This window comes from Panthera uncia, chromosome X (genome assembly GCF_023721935.1).
Source record: "Panthera uncia isolate 11264 chromosome X, Puncia_PCG_1.0, whole genome shotgun sequence".
NCBI lineage: Eukaryota > Metazoa > Chordata > Mammalia > Carnivora > Felidae > Panthera > Panthera uncia.
Window position 1 is genome coordinate 117,235,793 of NC_064817.1, and position 23,334 is coordinate 117,259,126.

The window sequence follows — 23,334 nt, forward strand, 5'->3', positions numbered from 1 at the left end:
GATTAGAGCAGTTGGAGAACCATGAACTGTGGGTAATTAGCTAATCAGTGTTGGAAAGGGCAGTACTCATAGTGGGCAGAAGAGTGTCACCTCCTCCTAAATCACCCGAGCTACTTGGCCTGCGGCTCCCCCCTTCTCCCTGGCCTCCTCCTTCCGTTATCTCCATACTCCTCGGGATCCCCACCGCATCCCCTGTGTTTCACGCGTAGCTAGCTAGCTCTTTCTCTCTCTCCCTGAAACCTTGCCAGATAGTGCGGTTAGACTTGCCTAGCAAATCCACGTTCCTGTTCTCCAGCACAACTGTTTCCCACCTTTCCTTTTCCTTTGCCTTTCCAATAACCACCTCCCGTTCTTAGCTGATGACCTTGTGACATACCGCATAGAGAAAAATAGATACGGTCAAACACGGCCCCATCTTCTCAGTCCAACCCAACTGCTTATGTATCTAGACACTCTGCCTTCCCTCCTGTTACAATGGAGGAAGCGTCCGGAAGGGTCCATGCTCCTACTTCAGGCCATCCTCTCCAGTTGGGTCCTGATGCGCTCTCTCCTCCTCGGGGACTTTGCTTTCACCGCCATCTGCTTTCTCTTTTGCAACACTTTCCCCCTCTCCACTCATTGGTACATAAAATGCCTTCATATCATCCCTCTTAAAACAAAACAAAGGAAGCACAGCATCTGGCCCACATCCCAACTTCCTCTCCCCCCATTTCTTTGCTCCCTTTCACGGGAGGAATCGATTATTCTCTCTCTCCTTCCACCCCCCGTTCCCTCCTCAACACATTCCAGTCAGCTTTGCGCCCACAGCATGCACTGAAACAGCTCTGACCAAGGTTGCCCATGACCTAGACTTTGCCAAACCCAATGGCCAAGTCTGCATCCTTATCTTACTCAATGACCGCTTTCTCCTTGAAGTACTTTCTTCTCCAGGGTCTGGGACACTGTGCTTACCTGATTTTCCCCGATGCCTCCCTAGCCCCTCCTAAGAGTTCATGTTTGGCTTTCCAATACGTGGCATGTGATAGATAATATGCTAATGCTTTCGGTCATGTGGACCCCTAGCAAAAGAGACTGTAAATGGTCTCTTGTAAATGGTCTTCAGGTTCGGTTTCACGGATCAGCCCGATAGGATGTGTGGGCTGCGGGTACTATATGACTATATTACATAAGCGTTGCCTTCTTAATTATGTCTGTGTTGATTGGTCCGAAACTTAGTTTGCCTTTCCCCTGCTTTTAACAACCATCAGCAGGGGAAGAGAAAATGTGACTGGAATTTGACAATTAGCATCAGTGATCCATGGAGAAAATAATCCATGGATAAGAGATAGAGAATTGAATGTTGAGAAGTGTACTACTATGTAGAATAAAATATATGTAATATAATAGAATAAAATCGGAGGTGAATACAACTATAAAACTCAAAAGATACCCCAGAGATCATCTCACCTGGCAACCAGTCCAAGACGAAGGTTGCTCCGTGGCCAAACGGAAACTGTTAGAACAATGGTATGTGTGAGTGTGTTTGATACTATCCTTTTTTCAGAGATTGCGCCCTTCCTACCTTTTGGATATTGTTTTTGTAATGTGCTTTCGGGGCAAAGCCAAAAGTCGGTAATCCTGTTATTTTTGTAACGTCACGTGAAATACAAAACACTAGGAACTTGTGATATAGTCCCATGCCTTTGTCGTATAGGCTGGAGAGAGATGAAGTGAACTGTCCCAAAGCACACAGCTAATTAGTGGTAGAACTTGGATATGAAACTGTTTCCTGTCGGTATGTTTTCCTTTCACTGCCTTATAAGATCACAGCTGAAAGCGAGGTTGCTGCTTTGCAGTGGTTTGATTGCTGGATACCATGAGACTTTGCTGTGATCACGGAGCGGTTAGGAGCATCCAAAAACTCTGAAAACCCTTAATGTTTACTCTGTAAACAACAAAATTCAAAAGTGAACTTGCTTGTTGGTATGTCTTCTTGGCAGACGTAGCTCACGCATGTTGGCCTTGTTCACAATGGCTACTGACTGAGTTCAGAAGTTGCCTAACTTCACCCCAGTTCATACATCTGTAGTGTGACGGTATCCTCTTTTACTGGAAGAGATTACGGCCCTGCACACAATTCAGCCACTAACGTTAATGGCAGTGCAGTAAGTAGGGATTTGGTGGAATCAAGAGTTAAATTTTAAATGGTTCCTGGTTGCAATGCCCCAGGACGCTAGACAGGACAGAAATGGGTATCCCACGGGCCCTGAGAAGTGGGATGCGTGGCTAGGAATCTCAAAAGGAAGGGGCCATGGCTAGAAGGTCTATGGGTTACAGGCAGGCACTGAGAGCAGACAGGCAGGAAGGGGCAAGCAAGTTGGGCCAGAGACTGGGAGGCTGGCAAAGAGAAGTAGGAGCGTGCACCTTAAGTGTGAGCAGCACAATTAAGGAATCGAGGTGCAAAGCGTAGAGAATGTGTAAGTAGGAGGTCTGGCCCTGGAGCCCCCTGGGCCGCAGAGACCACATGGCCTGGGCGTGGGCGTGGACAGCGGCAACGGTGGCAGCGGCCGGAATGACCTCGCTGCCAGCCCAGGTGACCAGAGGAATGAGGGGCGCTTCCAGGTGGGCTCTTGGTTTCTTATGGTCATCTTTCTAGATGTGTGCCTTTTCCTTAGTTTTCTTTAAGACGATAGAAGCCCACTGCCCATTTATAGCTCACTCTTCTATAGAAACTAGTCATTACACCAAATAAATGAACAGTGAGCTAATGGCTATTCAGAGCCCAGTGAATTAAGTACTCTTCACTTGAAATTCCATCTGCCATTAGGTACTCTGAGCTGATGATGGGCCTGTCTGCATATGCATTCCGCCCTTGCCCATACCTAATGTAATCAGTGAAGAGATGTCCTCATAATGAAGCACATCGCCCACCCTTCCCACCTCCCCCCGCCCCCCGTGTCTCTCTGTTGTCTTACCCCCTCAAGTTCCATCTCCAGCCTCCTTTGCCGTCTTCAGGGAGAGCCAGCAGGTGGAGTAGCAGCCTGAGACTCCTTATACGTCGGGCCCCTCCACAGGATTTAATAATTAGTGACAAGCACAAGATGTCACGGGGACCAGTTCACAGGGTGACCAAACTGTCTCCTTAGTGGTCCCACGTCTCAAGGTGCTGACGCCTCGCCAAGGGCCTCAGCGGCAACTCGGAATAAAAGTTGGGGAGGGGGCTTACGACACGCCCACTATCAGGCTAAGGTATAGCTCAGCCTCACAACACTCCGAGAAATGCACGTTTTGCTTCCCTTATATAGATAGAGAAACAGAGGCTCGGAGAAGTTCAAGTATCTTGCCCAAGTTCACAAAGCAAATTAAGTATCAGAGCTGGGATTAACATCCAAGTCGGTCCACCTTCAAAGACCGTATTCTTTCCACTCCCCTTTGGTGCCCCCAGAAAATGTAGCAAATTATCTCGTTTATTTGCTCAAATAAATACAATGTGCTTGCGTCCTCTTCCTTTTTTAGTTCTAATTCCATGGAAGATTCTAGACAAAGGGTCATTTTTCGTACTTGGCGTGAAATGGCAAGGACATTAAATTCCTTTGATCTTCCTGTTCTACTTTTTGTTCCTTCCTTTCTTAGAGGGAATGGTGGCTGTTAGCTTGTTTTGCGTGGGGTCTTTTGGCCATGTGACTCCCTTAAAAATTGGCCTGAAGCAGTATTTTAAAGTAAACTCCAACTCTTTGGACACCCAGGACTTTTGCTGTATTAGAAAGAAATTGGAAGATGAGCTGGCTGGCTGTACCACGTAACCGTTGTGAAATCTTTTTTGTTTTGATTAAAGTTATATTACCTGAGGACTTCTGTCTGCAGCTTATGTAATATTAACTGTTTCCGTTTAATCAGAGACTCATGAATACCAACTAGAGTAGGGACAGGTTAAGGTGAGGCAGGAAGCAAGGGACTGACGGATCCTGACGTGAAATGGGTTTGCAGTTTTCCAAATTGGAGAACTGGGACTCCCTGGATGAGGTGGGGAGAGAAAGGGATCCCCAGGCACATGCAAATTAAGAACTTCTGAGGCTGCTGCCCCTTGTCTTTACAAATGACCGGCCATGGGGATTCAAAATTTTTAACAGACGGGAGACTCATTTGGTAGTACAATATCATAACCTGCCTTTTCCTTTTATTAGTAGTGCCATGTCGCATCAATCAATCAGGGGGATAAATGTGGCAATTTGTTAATGAAAATACAAACGGAATTAGTTAGGCATCAGCCATCTCTGTCAGTCACGCATATTGTTCGGCTGGGCCGTTAGCGTGGTATTTGGTGTTACGGGAATCCAAGCATCCGCTGGCAATTAAGCTTGGGATTTTTGAGTTTTACTTTGTGAAGCCTTTGTCAAGGTGGAATACGCCCGGAATGGTGGGCTTTGATTGCCAGATATTGTGGGACGACAACCTCAGGGTGATTTTAGGGGGAAAAAAAAAGAAAAGAAAATGACCCTTCTTCTCTCGCAATCCCTTAATAATAATGCACTCAGAGGCACGCATTGAGCTCCCCCGGGTTAACCGTGTGATGATCACTATTCTTTTAATGTTTTACATTAATCTCCGTGTTTTCTATTAGTGCCAGCTACTGCTTATGTCTCTCAATGCCACAATCAGGGTATTTTTGATATGTTGTATTACCCTAATCGCCAAGAAGTATGCCCCAAACTGATTAATTCTAGAATGATTAAAACATCCTATGCAATTAATTCATTTATTGTTGCTGCAGTTAATTAAATATTTGATGATTTAAAGGCACCCTGATTATCTCCTAAGATTATGTGTTTATCACCAGGCAGATGATGCGTGCATGGTCTCTCTGTGGCCGCATGGGGTGGCAGGCGGTACCATCACGTGCAGAGAGGGCAGGCACTTGTGAGGGCTCTCAGTCAACTCGCCACCTGCCCGCCGTGAGCCTGCCTTGCCTGGCCCTCAGAGGACAGCATCGGTGCCCCACATGAGAGGGTCGTCGGGGGCCAGGCGGGAGAGCACAGGCCCCCCCCCCCCGATGCGGCGCGCAGCCTGCTGTCTGCTCTGGGAGGAGGGGGCGGAGAGGGGGACGTGAAGGACGCTGCGGCTCTGAGTGGCTAACTTGCACTTTGTGGACTATCTGAATACTCAAGAGTGGATTGAAAGCAAGGAGAAGGTGGCTCGGGAATTGAGCAGTTCTAATCCCGCTGTCACCACTAGTGTTAGTCTCCTTTGCCACCTGTCTGAGTGACTCCTCCAGAAGTACTGAGAGTGGGGTGTGTGTGTGTGTGTGTGTGCGCGAGAGAGAGAGAGAAAGAGAAGTGGGGGAGAGTGGCACTGGGCAAAATTTTGGGGCCGAGCCCCAGCCTCAGTGCAGCTGTCTTCAGTGTGCAGAGTGACCCCGGCGCGCAGCTCTGCAGGGGGCTCAGAGACTGAAGTGGCCTCAGGTGATCCCTGGCCTCCCACTCCCATGTGGAGTGAGGACTACGGCGGGGACCTCGGCGGCTGGGAGCTCCTGTCGGACATGGCTCTGTCCGCGAACCCGGTAGGTACCCCTCTCCCCGACACCTAAGCCCAACCTCCCGTTCCATGTTGTCTGTTCCCCGTGTAAATGTTTGTCTCCCCAATTTGCGTGGAGTCTGGAAGCCAGAAATTATGTTGTCTTCGGCGTCTTCAAACCCTCCCCCTTGGCACCATCCTGAGCACAGTGTGAGCTCAGTCAGGATTTGTTGTCTAAAGAAAGAAATGCGAGAGCTGATGAATAGGCGGTCGGCGGTGAATGCGATCCCATTACCCGTGTCACGACTACCTTACAATGTATGTCCCAGTGGGTTTCTAATTGTTTGTTTTGCCGTCCCATCTAGACGTTTAACTCCGAGAGAAAGAGGCCAAGTCTCATAGCTCTTTGTATCACCAACCCCCCCATGCCTAGCACTATTCTAGGCACAGAGGAAATGCTCGCTGGTGAATTCAAAAGCACGGGCAGGGGGAAAAGCATTTGCCTCTCAGATGTAGTTGCCCGGCGGTGACAACAGCTGTGGGACAGGGCTAGACGAGTCTGCGGGACTAGGGACTCCATGCCAGTGCTGGATTCCACTACTTTCTGAAACAGAAAAGCAATCGGCGCACTCGCTGTGGATGCATACTTCTTTCACTGCCCTTGTCTGTAGAGTCCTTCCCAATCCTGAGTGCCAGGCACCCCAAGAAGTCATTATTAGATTTGCTGCAAAGCCCCAGAGTCGACAACTCTTTCTATGTTGACACCACTTCCCCCATAAGGAAACGGATGTTTATAGTACCAGGTGTGGGAATGATATGTGCAGTTGGCAAGAGTGAGTCAGGTGTTGCCTCGAAGAGACGAGAAGACTAGACTTTGTAATGAAGCAGTAAGAAGAACAACAGAAACCCTGTGAGATTCGAAAGGAGCAGTGTTATTATTCTGGTGATTTTATTTTATTCTACTTTATTGTACAGTTGGGAAAACTGGAACTCAGAGGGGCCCTACCCAAGTGGTAGAGGCCAAAACTCCCACCCAGCTCTTTATAGACCCACAGGCAAGTGTCTGTGCTGCCTGCATGTTGCTGATATTTGTTTCTCTGTAGTTTAGAAATTAATCTTATGGGGATTTTTTGGCGGGGGGTTGGGGGGTGGGGGGAAGAGAGCCAAGCCCTCTTTATGAGAGCGGGACATACATGTTGAGCCCAGATGGCACACACTAATATGAGGCAACAGTGATAATGAAGCTCTAATTGTGCTATAATCATGTTGACCTTTGTCAGAGGTTATTTGTTAGAAGTTCAAGGATTGCCTTGGAAGATACAGTTGCTGGAGCACTGAGCAATGGAATGAGGTCGTATTTGCTGTTAAGATTAATCACTTGAGCTCTGGAATCCTGTAGTATGTTAGACCAGCATCACCCAGTCTGTGTTCTACAAGCACTCATTCTATGGGATGGTGGTAATCGTTGATCGGGAAACAACAATCACGAAAATTAAAAACCCAAGAATTCAATGATCAAGAAAGTTGGGAAAGTGTTGCATTAAACCAGTTAGACAGGTGTCTCAGAGCCTTTAATTTGCATGGTGGATTTGCTCGTGGGGGGGTGGATTGCAGCATTTCCCACACTTATTTGGACACGGACACTTTCATTTTGCACACCTAGTGTCTGTGGGATGGTGTCTGTGGCACTTACTGCAGTCACGGTGGTACGTTAACTCTGTGATTCCTCATATCCCCCTTCCTCCTGAGTCTACGAACTCCATGAGGGAGGCAACTGTCTCTCCTCTTACTTTTCATAAGCCTAGAGGCACAGTCCCTGGCCCTCAAAACTTTGTGTTGCGTGAATGAATGAATGAACCGTCCTGGGCCAACCTACCCGTGGTTCCCTGTTGGAAACCCATATCGAAGGTCCTTTAGAAAGTGTGCCTGGCCCACTTTTTCAGTCTTTCCTTCTACTGTTCTCTCTACCCGGTACTAGAATAGCATTGTTCTGAGAAGGGTAACTGAATAATTTGCGCTCCAAACTGGGACTTTGGTCAGGGCGAACGGAGACACTGGCGATAATTCCTCCAGCGTTACAGGTGTAACATCCCAGATGACGGACGGCCCCCTCATTATTGGTGACTCTTTCTCAGCCTGCCTCCCCCGGTAGGGATTTCATGCTCCTTTACTGATGGTCATAGCATGTATTTTTATAAGGTCGAGGGACACTGGAGCCATATATTTTCCATTTTCCCCAAATACGGGTGTGCTCATACTTCAGTCTTTCGGACTAACTATGGGGCTGTCACTTAACTGCCCTTGCAAGAGGTCGGGACATATAGCCTCTGTGGAAGTGCCGCCTTTCCAGGGCTGACCTTTCACCTTCAAGGCAGTGAATTAAAGCGACCAGATGTTCTCCTCACCAGAACTGGAGGGAAGTGGAAGGTGACAAATGGTGAAGGTGTGAAAGAGAGAGGGATGTTGGGGGGTGGGTGGTGCTGTAATTCACACGAGTGACGTCATGCCTGGCAGGCCTTTCCCCGGGGGGTTGTCCCGTGCCCAAGTCCCCCGTCAGGCACTGCTTTACAGCTGGTGTCTCACTTTGGTGTCGGGCTTCTTGCTTTCACTGATTATGGAGATCGGGAAGATGTCACGCTTGGAAAGACGGCTCACTGGATTCGCTTTGTATGTTTGTGAGATTCTTTCTCTCCGAGTGCCAAGGCAAGCGTGCGGTCTACACGGGAGTTTGAACCTTAGTGTTTTGGAGAAGAATTGTAGGCGTCCGGTTGGACCCCGAAATTAAAAGAGAACTTAATCATACAGGTGTTTCCTATAAGCCTCATCTTTAAAAATGTGTAATTATGAATAATATATTAAACTCTGTCAGTGGGTCAGATAGGCCTTAAAGATGGGGAAGCCGAGCCCCTTCTTTGGATAGATGAGCAAAGTAAAGCCTGGATGCACCGGGGGAGGAGAGGCCAGCGTCCCACAGAAAATCAGTGACAGAACGAGTCACCCTTTCTACAGTCTTTCTGCACCTTCCACTGTGGTCTGACTGCTTCGTGAAAGTAAAACAAAATTGGCCCCTAGCAGATACTGTCTGCTTTGTACTAACTAGGGGAAAAACCCACATCGATAGCTGTATTTGCTTTCTTTACTGTTTTTCCTGCGCTGTAAAATATTGTACAACGAGCTTCTCTGAGAAGAGCTAGATCGTGCTTAAGGTTTGTTTGTTTGTTTTTTATTTTATTTTAGGTAAGCCTTCCCAGCGATCCAAGCTGTGTTGAAGAAATCTTACGGGTGAGTTTAAACCTTTATTTCTGTGCCTTTTAATAATGAAGCAATGTATCTGCTTAACTAATTACTTCACTGTTTCGGGGGGGGGGGATATCCTGATGGAGAAGTCTCATTTTCCACTTTGAAGACCCCTCTGCTCCCATCTCCTGGCTCAGTTCTCCCCTGTCACCTGTCCCCCAGCTCCAGCCAAGCTAGTCTTGTTGTCTCACCAAGCTTCTGTTTCATTCTCGTGCCTTTCTGGCTCTTTCTTTTGAGACTCCCCACCTTCTTCAGGAAACTCCCCCTGTTCAGGCAGCCTTCTCTCACTCTGGGCGTTCTGCTCTCTGGGACCTCCAGTCTCAACTTCACTGCCGCTTCCGGCTCCTTTGTGGGTGGAACATGGTTATGGGGCTTGTGACCTACGATGAGGGGGCAAGATGCCAGAGTGGGGAGTGAAGGCAGGTTGTAGGAAATGTTACTAATGGGGGGATGTGGGCATAAGGATGGCATGGAGGCAGCACAAAGTTGCAAAAGGTGGCAGTGACCCCTCTCAAAGTAGATGATTAAACCAGAGGAAACCCCAGAGCCCAGCCCGCAAACCGCATCTCCTGTCTCTGGCTGTTAGCATCCTAAGAACTGCAGTCGTGACCGTGAGTTCCAGGGCCGGCTCTACTGTTTGTCACTCTGTGATTTGGACAGAGAACTTCATCTTTCTCAGTCTCCATTCCTCGTCTGTGAAAGAGGATAATAATACCTGCCCTGATTCCTTTATAAGCTGCCAAGTGGTATATAAGTGCTCGTTATTATGATAAATGATGATCCATGTGGCCATGAGAAAACCACGCAGGCTTTCCGCTGAGGAAAGACAACAATCCGTGTGCCGTTGAAAATTCTGCACGTCCTTTCCTCATTTTCCAAAGTGAGGATGTCGCCCCCAACTCTCCCTGAGACTCCCCGTGGTAAGTGCCTTCTCGTCAGCCCGGTGGTCCAAGCCAACGCTGTGACGGTACAGCCGAAGGAATAATAAAGAGGAGAAAGCTGTTGATCATCACGTTCACCGACCACCTGATTTCACCTGTTGTGGATATTTGCGTACTCTTTTCAGCCCAAGAGCATTGTCACTGGCTTATTAAAGATGCAAGTCCTATTACTCCCATCAGAGATGAGATTGCTCTTGAGAAATCTACGCTTGCTCCTTTCATTGGGCGGACACGGGTCAGATACGGCAAATCTTTGCCCTCCTTAGAAGAAAGGTAACACAGCAAGCAACCTCTCTTCCTTGAGTCTCTACGGCAGTCGTGCTCTGCCAGCTGAAGTCAGGGGTCTTTTCTGAACTCCCGAAGGAATGTCGGACTCATTTCAACATCGCTGCCTAGTTTGCCGCAGGTGGAATCTCTCCTTAAGAGCAGCCCGGCCCCGGTGCCTGCGTGGCCCACACGGTGCCTGAGCGAGGGCAGTGGGGTGAACGAACACCTGGCAGAGGCTGGAGGAGCCGCTTAGAGAAAACAACGGAATGTCGCTTAAACATGGAAAGAAAAGAAGCAGGTTGCCTTAATAAGCTCATAAAAGATAGCACCCTTTGAGAAAGTAACAAAAGTCCTTCTGTTCTTGAGAGAGAATCTAGGGAAACGTCTTTTTTTTTTTTTTCTGAAGGGCTATAGATTGTATAGAATTCTGTTTTTTTTTTCCAACGGCACCATTAATGAGAGGGCTTTCCTTTATTGACGAATGGCATGTTTCATCACCCATGCTTAGAATAAAAATAAGCGTTTTGAAGTTCGTGTCCCAAATTTCATGACTAATTCTTCAATTTGTACAGACCACGCTATGTGGCACAACAGAGTGCTGGCTGGCCATTTTTGTTGTCGTAGGTTCGTGTTCCTGTTTGAGACACTCTGTGTCCCCTTGCTGTCCATCCGCCTCCTTCTTGGGGGGCACCTTTTTCTCTTCTCTTTCTTTCCCTTTCTCTTTCTCTTTCTCTTTCTCTCTCTTTCTTTCTCTTTCTCTTTCTCTTCCTCTTCCTCTTCCTCTTTCTCTTTCTCTTTCTCTTTCTCTTTCTCTTTCTCTTTCTCTTTCTCTCCTCCTCTCCCCGACACCCTGAGCGCTTTTCAGACAAGCTGAGCCAAGCGCAAGGTCATGTTCTCCCTCACTGAGGTCCAGCCGTGTGGATGAAGGGGACACAGGAGTAGGAAGAGCTGTTCCATCACTCTCTAGCTGTGTGGCTTTTCGATCTCTTCATGTAGTAACCGGGGGGGGGGGGGGGGGGGGGAATTACTCACCCTCCCACCCCACCACCCACCTGCAGTGAGAGAATCTTTAAAGTGTGCACACGGTTTGCTCTCCCAACTGCCCCACCTCACTGATGCCCCCTTTTTGCCCTCTGTAGCCCGACAGACTTCTTTTATTAACCACCTAGAACACAGCTGGCCTCTCTCAGGCCCTCCATCCCCAGGCAGTGGAAATACCTTTCCCTAATGCATTTTGTTAGAGCCTCCTTTTCCAAAACGCCGTTTCAAATTCAAACCAGTTGGCTTCCTTTGAAAGTTCCTCTAACCATTTCTCTGATAATGGCCTCGGCTCTCCTTTATACCGATGTCTTCCACTTCTCTTTCTTTGTGCGCCTGGCTCTATGCTGTCCTGTAGGCCACCTCCTCGGGTCTTCCAGGGCTGACTCGACCGGATGGGATGACTTTAGGTTTCCATAGCACATGACTGCCTTTGAAAGCACTTGAACCCCATTATCTTATTTTGATTATAGGAAACGTGGTGCAGTCCCTTATTATTTCGGGAAATTGAGGCCCGTAGAGGTTACAAATGATCTGTAGCAAGGGTGAAGCCAGTGTACGGCAGAATGCAGAAATAGAACCTGGTCTTTGTTTTGCACTTCACCAAACTGTCAACTGCCCCATCACAGACCTACGGGGAGAATCTCTGGATTAAAAAAACAAAAAAACAAAAAAAACTGCCCCAGATGCTGGCTGAGTTAGTTCTAGCAACTTTAAAAATATCAACAAAAAAAAAAAAAAAAAAAAAAAAAAAAAAAAAGAATATCAACAAACCAGTGTAGCTGGAGCAGGTCTCAGGAATTCATTCTCTCTTTCTACCATTGTTGAGATGTTCAAATCGCACTTCAAATAATAAAATAATAACAATAAAAACCCCTGCCACTAATACAAAATCATATCAATGTGCCACTTCTAGGCAGAGTACTTGAGCACATTAAGTCATGTAGTTTTCACAACAGTCCTGAAAGATTACATTATTAGTCACATTTTGCAGAACAGGAATGAGTAGAACCTATCCGTTCATTCTGTTCCTATTGACGTACCTGAATCCATTCTGATTTCACGAGCCCCCGGCTCCTTTGTGATTAACGTGGTGATGGCATCGGCCACCGATTCATTTCAGCTTCTGCTCGTTCCGTAAGTTGTGCAAATTCAATTATGCCAAAATAATTTTATGTAGTTTTTCAAACAGACCAGAATTCACCAGCCGACAGCACCTTTCCTCCAACCACCCTCCTCCCGCAAAACAAGCCGTATAAATTCACTTGTCTTTGCTCCTTGACAAGTATATCATTGTGTATTATAAATTTTATAAATCAGAAACGTAAAGGCAACAACCTGTGCCGCACAGCCCAGACCGCGTCCCTGCTTCCGTCAGCATGCCATTTTCTCTTTAGAATCAAGCTACCCTCGAGTCCAAACAGAAATGAAAAAGAACAATAACTCTGGCCCTGATGGTGGTGTTTTGCAGTTACAATTCATCTATCATATGAGGGACTCCTAAGCTGCTCATATGTAATAATACGGGCAGCGGTAGCGGCTTCTTTTCTGGGCTCTGCGGGGTTTGATGGGTCCTAGAGTAATCATTTCTGGAAGAGTTAAGCCGAGGAGAGCAGCATGCACTAAATGCTAGCCAAGGATGGATGTTCAATGATTATTTGTTTTGCAGTAGCGTGATTTATTTGTTCCTTGCGAGAATTTACTTAAAAATATCAACAAACTATCAATTAAGTCCTTTCTCGAGTCAAAAACGCAGATAGTGCGCTTCTCTTAGATTTGACGCTGAACAGATTGTGTTTCCTAGCAAAGTACCTTCAGTAGTGGATAATTTCATAGTCTAACATCTGTAAGGGTAATTCACTGTTTATGACGAATGCTGAATTTGCTAGCTAAGATTTAGGGAACTTGATTTGATAAACTGTATCATCTTACAGATTTCTCCCTGCCATATGGATCAGGTTGGTAAACACCGACACGGGTACCTCTTTGGATTACGGCATGATCTGTGTTTACAGCATTCTAAATTATGGCAATTCCACGTATTAGGCCTGTGTTTAAGTGTACAGTTTCAGCATGGAAAGATCTGACCAAATAATTACAGGATGACCGTGTACAGCACTTGCTAGTTTTTGCTTTGAAAGGGGAAACAAATGAAGAAGCCCATCTTAAGAATGAGAAAGAAATGGACCAGGGAGCAAAATTGGTCAATTATGTCTGAAAGGAAATTTGATTGTATTATCATAACTATGCACCATAATCAAGCACCTTTCAGTAGAATTTCTTTGATAAATTTAACCAATAATTAGGCAATTGATTTTATATCCTGTCAAATTAATGTATAAATAATGTTCAAATTGGCATCATGCAAACTACTTTCTGTATAGCTGCCTTAAATACTAATCCTTCCAGAATGTTTCAAAAGGCATCCATCCTATTCTGGTGTGGACTTTTAAAATTATAGTTTCTTGCAATAGTAATGTAGTGTTCCACCCAAGAAAGACAACAATTGCTAAATGTGATTTAGACTATAATTAATGTTAACCTCAACGGAGTCAAATAAATGAACTAACTAATGATCACACCCTCTGCTATTCTGATGACTAGCTCTTACCTAATGACATTGGGAAATATGTAAATTTGTCAGCAGGTGAAAATGCCCTTGACTGGGTAAATTATGTGGAGTATTACCTTTTCTGAAGCTAATTCAAAGCACTAATGGACTTAATGCGTAGCATGCATATGTGAGGTGAGCTCTGTGTGGGAGCAAATTCTCAAACACAAACCAACCCAGAAGAAAGATGCTAAATTTAATTATAACAACTATTACGTGAACAGTGTAGGTAAGCCATCCAGTGGGCTTCCACATGCTGCACTTAGAGCCTGTCAAGCAGTTTAAATATTTTCATGTGGAATCTGGGGGGTTGCAGCTAGTGTATGATGTGAATTTTAAATGATTATACAGACGTCATTGGGAAAATGAGTGTAACGTGAGTAACGAGGTGACTGGCCCAGGGAATCATGGGAACCTGTCAAACGTGGGACATGTCAGGGAGGAGATGATGTCAAATGCCAGTAACTTAGCAACTCAGCATTTAGCTGTCCGGGGAGTGAGGAGCCCCTTTCAAATAACCGAATCAATATAGGAGTCCCTGTATATGTTAGGTGTGCTATAAAAATCAGTCTGTTTTCTGACAACCTGTTTCTTTTTGTGAATATGGTGATTTATTATTTTCTAGTGAATTGAATGAAAGCAGGTGAGAATTTAAGCCACGTGTAGAATTTACACCTGCTTTCTGTATCTTGGGCGTACACAGAAGGTAATGAAACAGTGTATTGCTTTGCCAAAAAGCAGTCTAGGCTTATCTGAAAGAAGTAATAGCTTCCAACTGTTGTTTGAGAACCAGCCTTATTGTCCCGGCTGCGCTAGTCAGATCAGGCTGGCAAAAAAAAAAAAAAAAAAAAAAAAAAAAGGCAGGCCGGGAGGTTAGCCATTGCATTTGCATCTGTGTAGAGGTACAACCAGTGTCTCTGGAAAATACGTTGAGAATGTAGTTTTGGAGCCTCTTCGAATCAATTTGGGGGACACCTTCCAGTTTGGGAGCGAAAGAGTAGAGCAAGGCTTGCACCTCCTCCTGTTAAGCACCAACGGCACTGTGGACAATGAGAAAAAGAAATGTACACTCAATAACAAGACCTACATAAGCCTAAGTCACAACTTATTTTGTGAAGGTAAAACAGGGAAGAATCCAAAGGATGGTTCCCATGGTCATGAACCTGGAGCATAGCTGATGAAGCACCGCCTTTTAGGATAAATAGCACACCATCAAAAGCAAAACCAATGTGGGAATGATGGGGATGGGTGTGAAGGTTTGTAACGGAAGCTCCCGTGGACCAAGTCTGGAACATACCTATCTTGAAAAGTGGGAAAGGCAGGCTTGAATGAGAAGTTACATAACCAATGCACGTTGGTGGGAAGCACTTTGTTGCTGAAGCAAGTCAGAGGAGTGAGATGCTGCTTTGTGAGCGGGCTGTAGGCCTGATGTCTCTCGATAAGACAGAAGTAAAGGCCAAAGCACCTGATCACACACACTGGGACTGAGAGGAGAATCCCTGCTAGTCTGGGATTGAGCCATAGGCCTCATTGCCTCCAAAACATCCTGCAAACAACTGGTCCAAGAACTCTTCTCACCAAAAAAAATTAGTAATAATAAAAAAAAGGAACCACCATATGGAAAAATACCAAAAAAAAAAAAAAGAAGAAGAGAAAAATGAACAAAATAATGTTGCTAGGGAACAAATTAAAACTATGACCAACACAGTGGCATGAATTGTTAAAAAATGAAGCAATTTTATCTAAAAAAAAAAAAAAAAAAAAAGAGTCCAAGCAGTGACACAAGAGCTTAAAGATGCTGTTTTAAAAGTAGATAAATCAAGAGCTGCAAAGGAATGAATTATAGACAGAAAATTATTACAATTAGCACATTTAAGTTCTGGGGTTTTTTTCTGAAATAAAGGAGTAACAGCGATAGATGATTAGTTAGTTAACTTCACCAAGAAAAAGGAAAAAAAACCCACAAATATGTAAAGGAAGGAAAAATAAAGAGTGATAACTTTTCAGATACAGAGAAAATTAAAATAATTGTTAGTGGAAATTTACTAACCTCTGTGAAAGTAAATATAAGCATCTAGATGAGATGGACAATTTTTCTACTGAAATATAATTGACTGAAACTGCCTCCAGAAGAGAGAGAATCTAAATAGTATTATCACCATCAATGAAATGAAGATGAGTCTCACTCATTAATAAAATCATCAGTCCCAGACAAGGTTTCACAGGAAAATTAATCCAAACCACGAAGGAACAATATAACTCAATGGTTTCAGAACATAGAAAGAAAATATTGCCAAGTATTTTTTCAAATTTTTTTAATGTTTTTATTTATTTTTGAGACAGAGAGACAGAGCATGAGCAGGGGAGGGGAAGAGAGAGAGGGAGACACAGAATCCGAAGCAGGCTCCGGGCTCCGAGCTGTCGGCACAGAGCCCGATGCGGGGCTCGAACTCAAGGAGTGTGAGATCATGACCTGAGCTGAAGTCGGACGCTTAACCGACTGAGCCACCCAGGTGCCCCTGCAAAGTATTTTTTTTTTAGAAAAGCCAAGCTAGCACATAATATTGATGCCAAAATCTGGCAAAAACAGCATACAGAAAAGAAAATTACAGAATAACATCACTTGTGAATATTGATGCAGATTTCCTCAATGAAATATGAATGGAATCAGACGGAACTTTAAAGGATGTGCACCATGACCAGGTAGCTTTTTTTCCAGGAAAGTAAAGCTGGTTCAATATTAAGAAATCCATGAATGCAATGCTAAACAATACTTGACAAAACACTTACACTAGATAAAATAGAAATAGGTGGAAACATCCTTAATGTGATAAAAATATAACCATCTCAACCCAAAAGCTAGTGTAACGTTTCACATAGAAGCTCTAAAAGCATTCTCATTGTAGTTGAGAAAAAAGACTAAATGTTCTTTATCACCATTATTATTTAATATTGTCCTGGAGGTTAGCCAAGGCAATTAAACAAGCTAAAGAAATAAGAGGCATTAAAATAGGAGAGAATGTGTAGCATGACTATTATTTTTAGGTTATATATATATTGTTTTCCTGAAATCCCCAAAAGAATTAACCAAAAGCACTATTACAGACAATGTAACAATTCAGCAATATTTCAGTGTGCAAAATAAATATATAGAAACAGTCTTTACATGTAAGCAACCAACTGTAAGATATAATGGGCCAACAGACTCCATTTATATCTTGTGAATTCATTTAACAAGAAATGTGCCAGAAGCTATATGAATACACTAAGTCACTATGAGAGACACCAAAGAACATTTAAAGAAATGGAAAGGCATATTCTTCTTGGGTTCGAAGACGATATCACAAACATTTCTATTCTCCTCAAGTTAATCTTGGCTTCTGACCCCACACCACACAACAATGTGGTTTCCGGATGCATTAAAGGTTAAAAACAAAACCAGAAAATGCTTGAAGTAAATGTGGGAGAATTTGATAATTTTTTATTTCCAGCCCAGGTCTCCTGATGAGCCAGCCCGTGCTGGTTGGAGGTAGTCAAGGGAACATTGAGAGGTTTGAGGAGATTGGAGAAGGTTTGAAATGGTCACGGAAAGGGAGAGAGGGGGCTACCCAAGGGATGCTATTAGTAAGATTATGAGATAGTGTCAAGGTTCCAATCTGTAGATTGTGTAAATTTCTCCAGCAGTGCTTACTTAGCTCGTTACCCAGAGACCACTGACCGATGGGTCAAGGGCAGTCTGGAGGCCCCAGAGGTGAAATAAATTGTCCCAAAGCACATAATCGTACAGCCACCAAGAGGATGAAACAGGATTGGAACTCAGGTTGACCTGGATTGAATGTAGACACTAATAACAACGTCAAATGCTCACACAGCAGTTGTTTGTACCTAGCCCTTTTCTAAGGATTTTACATATAGTAAGTCATGTAATCACCCTGCTGATGCCAGGAAGCAAGTGCTGTTAGCATCCCCACCGATACAGATAATGAAATGGAAGAACTTTGAGCTTGAGTGACTTTCCAAGTTCAACAGTTAGCCAGTGGCAGAAGCAAGATCTCAACCCAGGCAGCCTGGCTTCAGAGTCCATGCTGTTAACCATTATGCATTCTGTCTTTCACCATGAGGATACAGGGCTGAAGAAAGAGGTTTTAAGTTATCACTACAGGCCTCAGCTCCTAACCCAGCGGAGAGTGATGAGGCTAGGCGAGATTGCTAATAATACCATGTGTCAGAATCAAGAAATCAAGCCTACCGGATGGACCAGATCCAAAAAAACGAAGTTTCATGGTGGCATATCAATATGGTAATGCACTCGAGTCCACCAATGTTTAGATAAGAAAAAGCTTAGCGGTAACATGTATTACTGCTCAAAAATGGTCTTGTGCAAGTATCTAGAGCAGGGTTCGGCAAACTTTTCCTGTGAAGGGTGAGATTGTAAGTATATTTGGCTTTTTAGGCCTTTTGGTCTCTGTCTCAATGGCTCAACTCTGTTGTTCTAGCATGAAAACATCCATAGACAGTGTGTAAAAATAATGCTTGTGACTGTGTTCTAACAAAAACAGGCAGTGGAGCAGAATTAGCCTGTGAGAGCTAATTTGCCAAACCCTGATCTAGAACTCCTAGAACTAAGAAAGGGATAGATCTGCTCTGCTCAGTTCTACTTAGACCACACTTGGCATGTGGTATGGATTTCTGGCCAGCACATTTTTTTGAAAAATTACATTCAGTAAAATTTACCTTGTTTTTTGTTGCATTCCTATGAATTTTAACGAATGTATAGATTCCTGTAACCACCACCTTTAATGGAATACAAAACAATTCCAGTTTTCCAAAGAATTCCTTTATATTCCCCTTCTGCAGTGGCTCTCCTCCCTACCCTCACCCCCTAGCAACCACTGATCTGTTGTCTGTCCCTACATCGTGTTGCCTTTCCCAGAACACCATATATAAACAGAATCATATAGTATGTAATCTTGCCATAGTGATTCTCTCACTCAGCATATGCCTTTGAAATTCAGGTTGTTGTGTTTAGAAATCATTCATTCCTTTCTATTCCTGAGTAATATTCCGTTACATGGATCCTTCACAATTTGTTTATCCATTCATCCATTAAAGAACATTTGGGTTGTTTCTAGCTCTTTGATGATTATAAATAATGTTGCTGTTAATAATCATGTACAGATTTTTGTGTGATCGTATGTCTTTATTTGTCTTGGATAAGTACCTAGGAGTTGGGTTGCTGTGGGTCAAGTGTATGTTTAACTTTAAAAAGGGCTGAATTGTTTTCCAGAGTGGTGTACTATTTTGCATTCACACCAGCAATTTTTTTATTTAAGCCTTTTTAATAAGTATGTAATGGCATGGGTGCCTGGATAGCTCAGTCGGTTAAGCGTCTGACTTCAGCTCGGGTCATGATCTTGCAGTCCATGAGGTCAAGCCCCACGTCTGGCTCTGTGCTGACAGTTCACATCCTGGAACCTGCTTTGGATTCTGTGTCTCCCTCTCTGCCCCTTCTCCACTCGTGCTCTGTCTCTCTGTCCCTGTCTCTCTCTCTCTCTCAAAAGTAAATTATAAAAAAACATTAAAAAATGAAAAAAATAAGTATGTAGTGGTATATCATTGTGGTTTTAAACTGCATTTCCCAAATGACTGATGATGTTGAGCATCTTTTCATGTGCTTATTTTCATTTTTCTCTGTCTTCTTTGATGAATTGTCCACTCAAATATGTTGCCCATTTTAAAAATCAGATTGTTACCTTATTGTTGAATTTTCAAGGTTCTGTATATGCATTGGATATAAGTTTTTGGTCAGATATGTGCTTTACAAATATTTTCTTCCAGACTGTGGGTGGTCTTTTCATTTCCTTGATGGTGTCCTTCTAAGAGCAAAAGTTCTTAATTTGCTGACGTCAAATATATCAGTTTTTTTCTCTTAGGGATTATGATTTTGGTGTTGAGTCTAAGAACTTGTTGACTAACCCAGGATCATCAACATTTTCTCCCGTGTTTTGTTCTAAGAATTTTAGAGTTTTATGCTTTATATTTAGGTCTTTGATCTGCTTTGAATTAATTTTGGTATGTGTTGTGAGGTGTAGGTTGAAGCTTATGGCTCATTGTGCTCTAGCACCATTTGTTGAAGACTATCTTTCTCTATTGGATTGACTTCGCATTTTTGTAAAAAGTAGATTGACCTTATTTATGTGGTTCTATTTCTGTATTCTTTAGTCTTTTCCATTGGTCCATGTCCCTGGCCTTTACCCCAAACCATAATGTCTTGATTACGGTAGCTTTATAGCAAGTCTTAAAATTAGGATAATGCGAATCTTCCAACTTTGTTCTTTTTCTAAAATGATTTCGCTATTCTACTTTCCTTTTCTTTCCACATGAATTTACAGAGAATCCTGCTTGAGTGCTAGTTAGGGTGCGTTGTATCTATATAGTTGAATTTACCTTGGGGCATCTTTTCAGTCACGAACACGGTGTTCCAATACATTTATTTAGCTTGGCCACCCCATTTTTAGAGGGACGTTGATAATCTGTCATTCCATTTTGGGAAAGCACGCTACGGGGGAAATCCAAACCCCTAGAAAAACTACATGAACAAAGCCATTCATTACAACATCATTTGCAATAACAAAGAATGCTGCTATGTGTCCAACCGTAGATGGATAGTTAAGCAAATTCTGATTTCTACACTCAGAAAAATAACCAGTCATTAAAAAAGATGGCTTTGAGGATGATGCAGCGATATGGGGGGAAAAAATCAAAACCTTACAAAATACTGTTAAGCGAAATAACTAGACTGTAACATTTTATGTACTTACTTTTTATAGCTATGTAAAGATATGAATAAAAAGAAACTAAAGGAAAATACGCTGAAATAATAAGTTTATTTTGTTAGAGTGACAGGATTATGGGTGAGGGGTTTTTTTTCCTTTTCTAACTTCTGTCAATCTCTAAAATTTATGTGTGTTCCATAACAAATCTTAAGAGGTACGCTGCTGAACTGAAATGCATTTAGCAAAGGGTAGGCAGAATAGTGAGTGCATTCAGAATCAGAATGGCCGAAGAGCCAGGCTAACCGAAAGAAGATTGACCTAGAAGAGGAAACAGGCCACAGCTGCCTGAGGGACTTCCAGTGTGGGAGCGAGGCTCAAGGGTGGATTTAGGCGAGGAGGCCTCAAATGGTGGAACACAACCCCTGAGGGGCAGTTCTAAAGGGATAAGTATCTGAGCAGTAAAAGGAAGAACGTTCTAGGGAGACATCATGGTTAAGGGAGTAGAGCTTGGCTCTTCTCCCCTGCGGAGCATTCTTGGGTAACTTAGCCATTCTGGATCTCATTTACAAAACTGGGATGATACTGTGTAATTTTCAGGATTAGTGGGAGGATTGAATGGGCCGGGGTGTGCTAAGGCCCTAGAACCGTGCTTGGAACACTGGGTAAATGTTAGGTCCTTCTTCTCTCCCCTGTCCTAATTGGTGGATTTGTCTGAGGATGAAAGGAAGTGCGGGTTCTGTTGCCAGAGGCATTCAAGCAGAGGTGCAGTGCTTCCCCAGCACCTAGAGGAGAAACTCCCATATCCTTATCTTGGCGGTCATGGCCCTTCCGGTAGGTCATCGCTCGTGCCTACCTTGCCTGTCGCCGCTTTTCCTCCATTCTCCACAGACGTCCTTTCCCCTAGGATCGCTCTTCTCTGAAGCCCTAACTGTCCAAATGAAATGAATCTCTCTTTCCTTCCTCTGGGTCCCCTCACCACCTTTTCTGCATCTGCACTTGTCACTTGTGCCTCTCGTGGCATAACGTGAGACTCCTTAGATCAGAGGCAGTGTCCCATTGGCCTAGCCCAGAAGCCCCTCCACTCCCACATGTTCATGAAGGTGACGAGTGTGGGTGGATAATAAAGTGCATAGAGGTAGGTGTTTGTCGTGTGACTTCAGTTTGTAGAGGAACGGTTAAAGAAAATGATCTCACAGTATCATGCCCACCCTTGGTAAAGTAATAATATGTTTTCCGTGAAGTTAATAAGCAGATAATAGTGTTTGGTAAGTAGAATAGTTATATGAATATTAGGCATTGTAATGACTGCATTTCTTATTTCTTCAAATAATGTATTTAGCATTACTTTTTGTGCTAGGTTTTTCCATTGCCAAGTATTACTTAATACCTTTGCTCTAACCCATTTTTAATATTGCTCCTCAAAGTCCCATAAGGTTGGCATTACCGCTTTAAGCAAGGCATCGATGAAAAGCAAAGGTGGAGGCCCCATATGCTACTATAATCGGAGAGAGCTGATCCGAATCTCTTAAATAATGTTAAAGGGGCTGATTTGGTACCATTCACTGTGTTTATTATCATCGTGGTCACAAGAAAGATGTCTCCATGACACGTGCCTTTTTTCCTCCAGAGGGAGTTTTCTAGACTTTGTCTTATGGCTGAAAACCGGTATGTTGCTTCCATTAGACACTCAGCCTCACGGCAAAGATTGTGTCAAAATGGCGCACTTCCCCCAAATCTTCCATTCCTGGGATGATCATGCTAACACAAGCCAACTCATCCAGCTCTCCCCTGGCAACATGTTTATTAGAATTTGCCAGATCACAGAATACAGGTCAAAGGCCCATCTAAAGCTATGGCAGATAAAAGCATCCCGGCTACCTGGGCCTCTGGTAGTTTTCTCTTCAGTCCCTTGCAGCTTCTTGGAACCTGTTAAGGGCTGGAGAAAACCCGAGGAGCTTGTCCGCCCTCAAATCTTGCAGCCTCTTTCCTGTTCTTTAGCCCAAGAGCTGCTAGCACAGCCTCACACACCTAGCACTTTTGATACCAAAGTCAATGGTGGTCCGTGTCACTTAGCAAAGACCACAGAGCCCCTTGACTAGTCTCTGAACCATTATGGGCTTTGGGTTTTCCACCTGTAAAATCAAAGTGTTGACGATTTTGCTCTGCCCGGTACAGTAACAGTAGCCACATGTGGCTGGTTACTGAAGTTTAAATTAGTTAAATTATAATAGAAGTTCACATCCTCAGTCCATTAGGTGCATGAGGGTTACATGAGACCCTGGAAGGGCCCTTTTCAGAAAAATGATACTATAAAAACCCTGCACCTGATTTGTATTCACCCTTCCCTCTCTTTCACTCCCTCTTTCCTGCCCTCTTCAGCTTTTTCAGAAGATCCATTACTTCGTACAGGAGGTGGCTGCCTACACCTTGATCTAATACAATTCCAGGGACCCTAGATCCAGATGATTAACCTTAAAGTGGCCTAAGTCCTGTGAAAAGACATTCGTTGAATTCTGTGTTAGTGACAAGGCTTACTTTCTTGTCTATGCCATCCAGGCTGTGTGATGCGCACATGACAATGAATTGGGAAACTAGCATGAGCGAGGGCAGTGGTTTCAAAACACTTATAAAGTAGCTCCTAAAACCACTGAGATATGGTTGGCCTGCAGAAAGGGGACAACGTCTGGTTCCTGCTGCATGTTCGACAATGTTCCCGTTGAGAGAGACCATCCTGATGGAGCACAGTGGTGGCCAAAGCCCAGAGTGCAAAGCCACCACCTGGACAGAGGTCCTTCACCCGCCATGTGCTGGCTGTGTGACTTTGTGCCAGAGGTTGCTCTTGTGTGAGATGCGGCTTATCTGATCTGTGAAATGAGAACAATGGGAATGATTTCCCTGGACCCTTGAGCGGACG

General features: G+C 44.1%; 1 protein-coding gene across 8 annotated transcripts in view; it reads left to right on the forward strand.

The window, feature by feature from the left end:
- AFF2 (ALF transcription elongation factor 2) overlaps window positions 1-23,334 on the forward strand; it is a 454,063-nt gene that overhangs the window by 274,885 nt on the left and 155,844 nt on the right. For all 8 annotated transcript variants that reach the window (XM_049644415.1, XM_049644417.1, XM_049644419.1 and 5 more), the window contains exon 4: window positions 8,728-8,772. In XM_049644415.1, coding sequence (XP_049500372.1) covers window positions 8,728-8,772 — 45 coding nt within the window. The remainder of the gene's footprint in view (window positions 1-8,727; window positions 8,773-23,334) is intronic.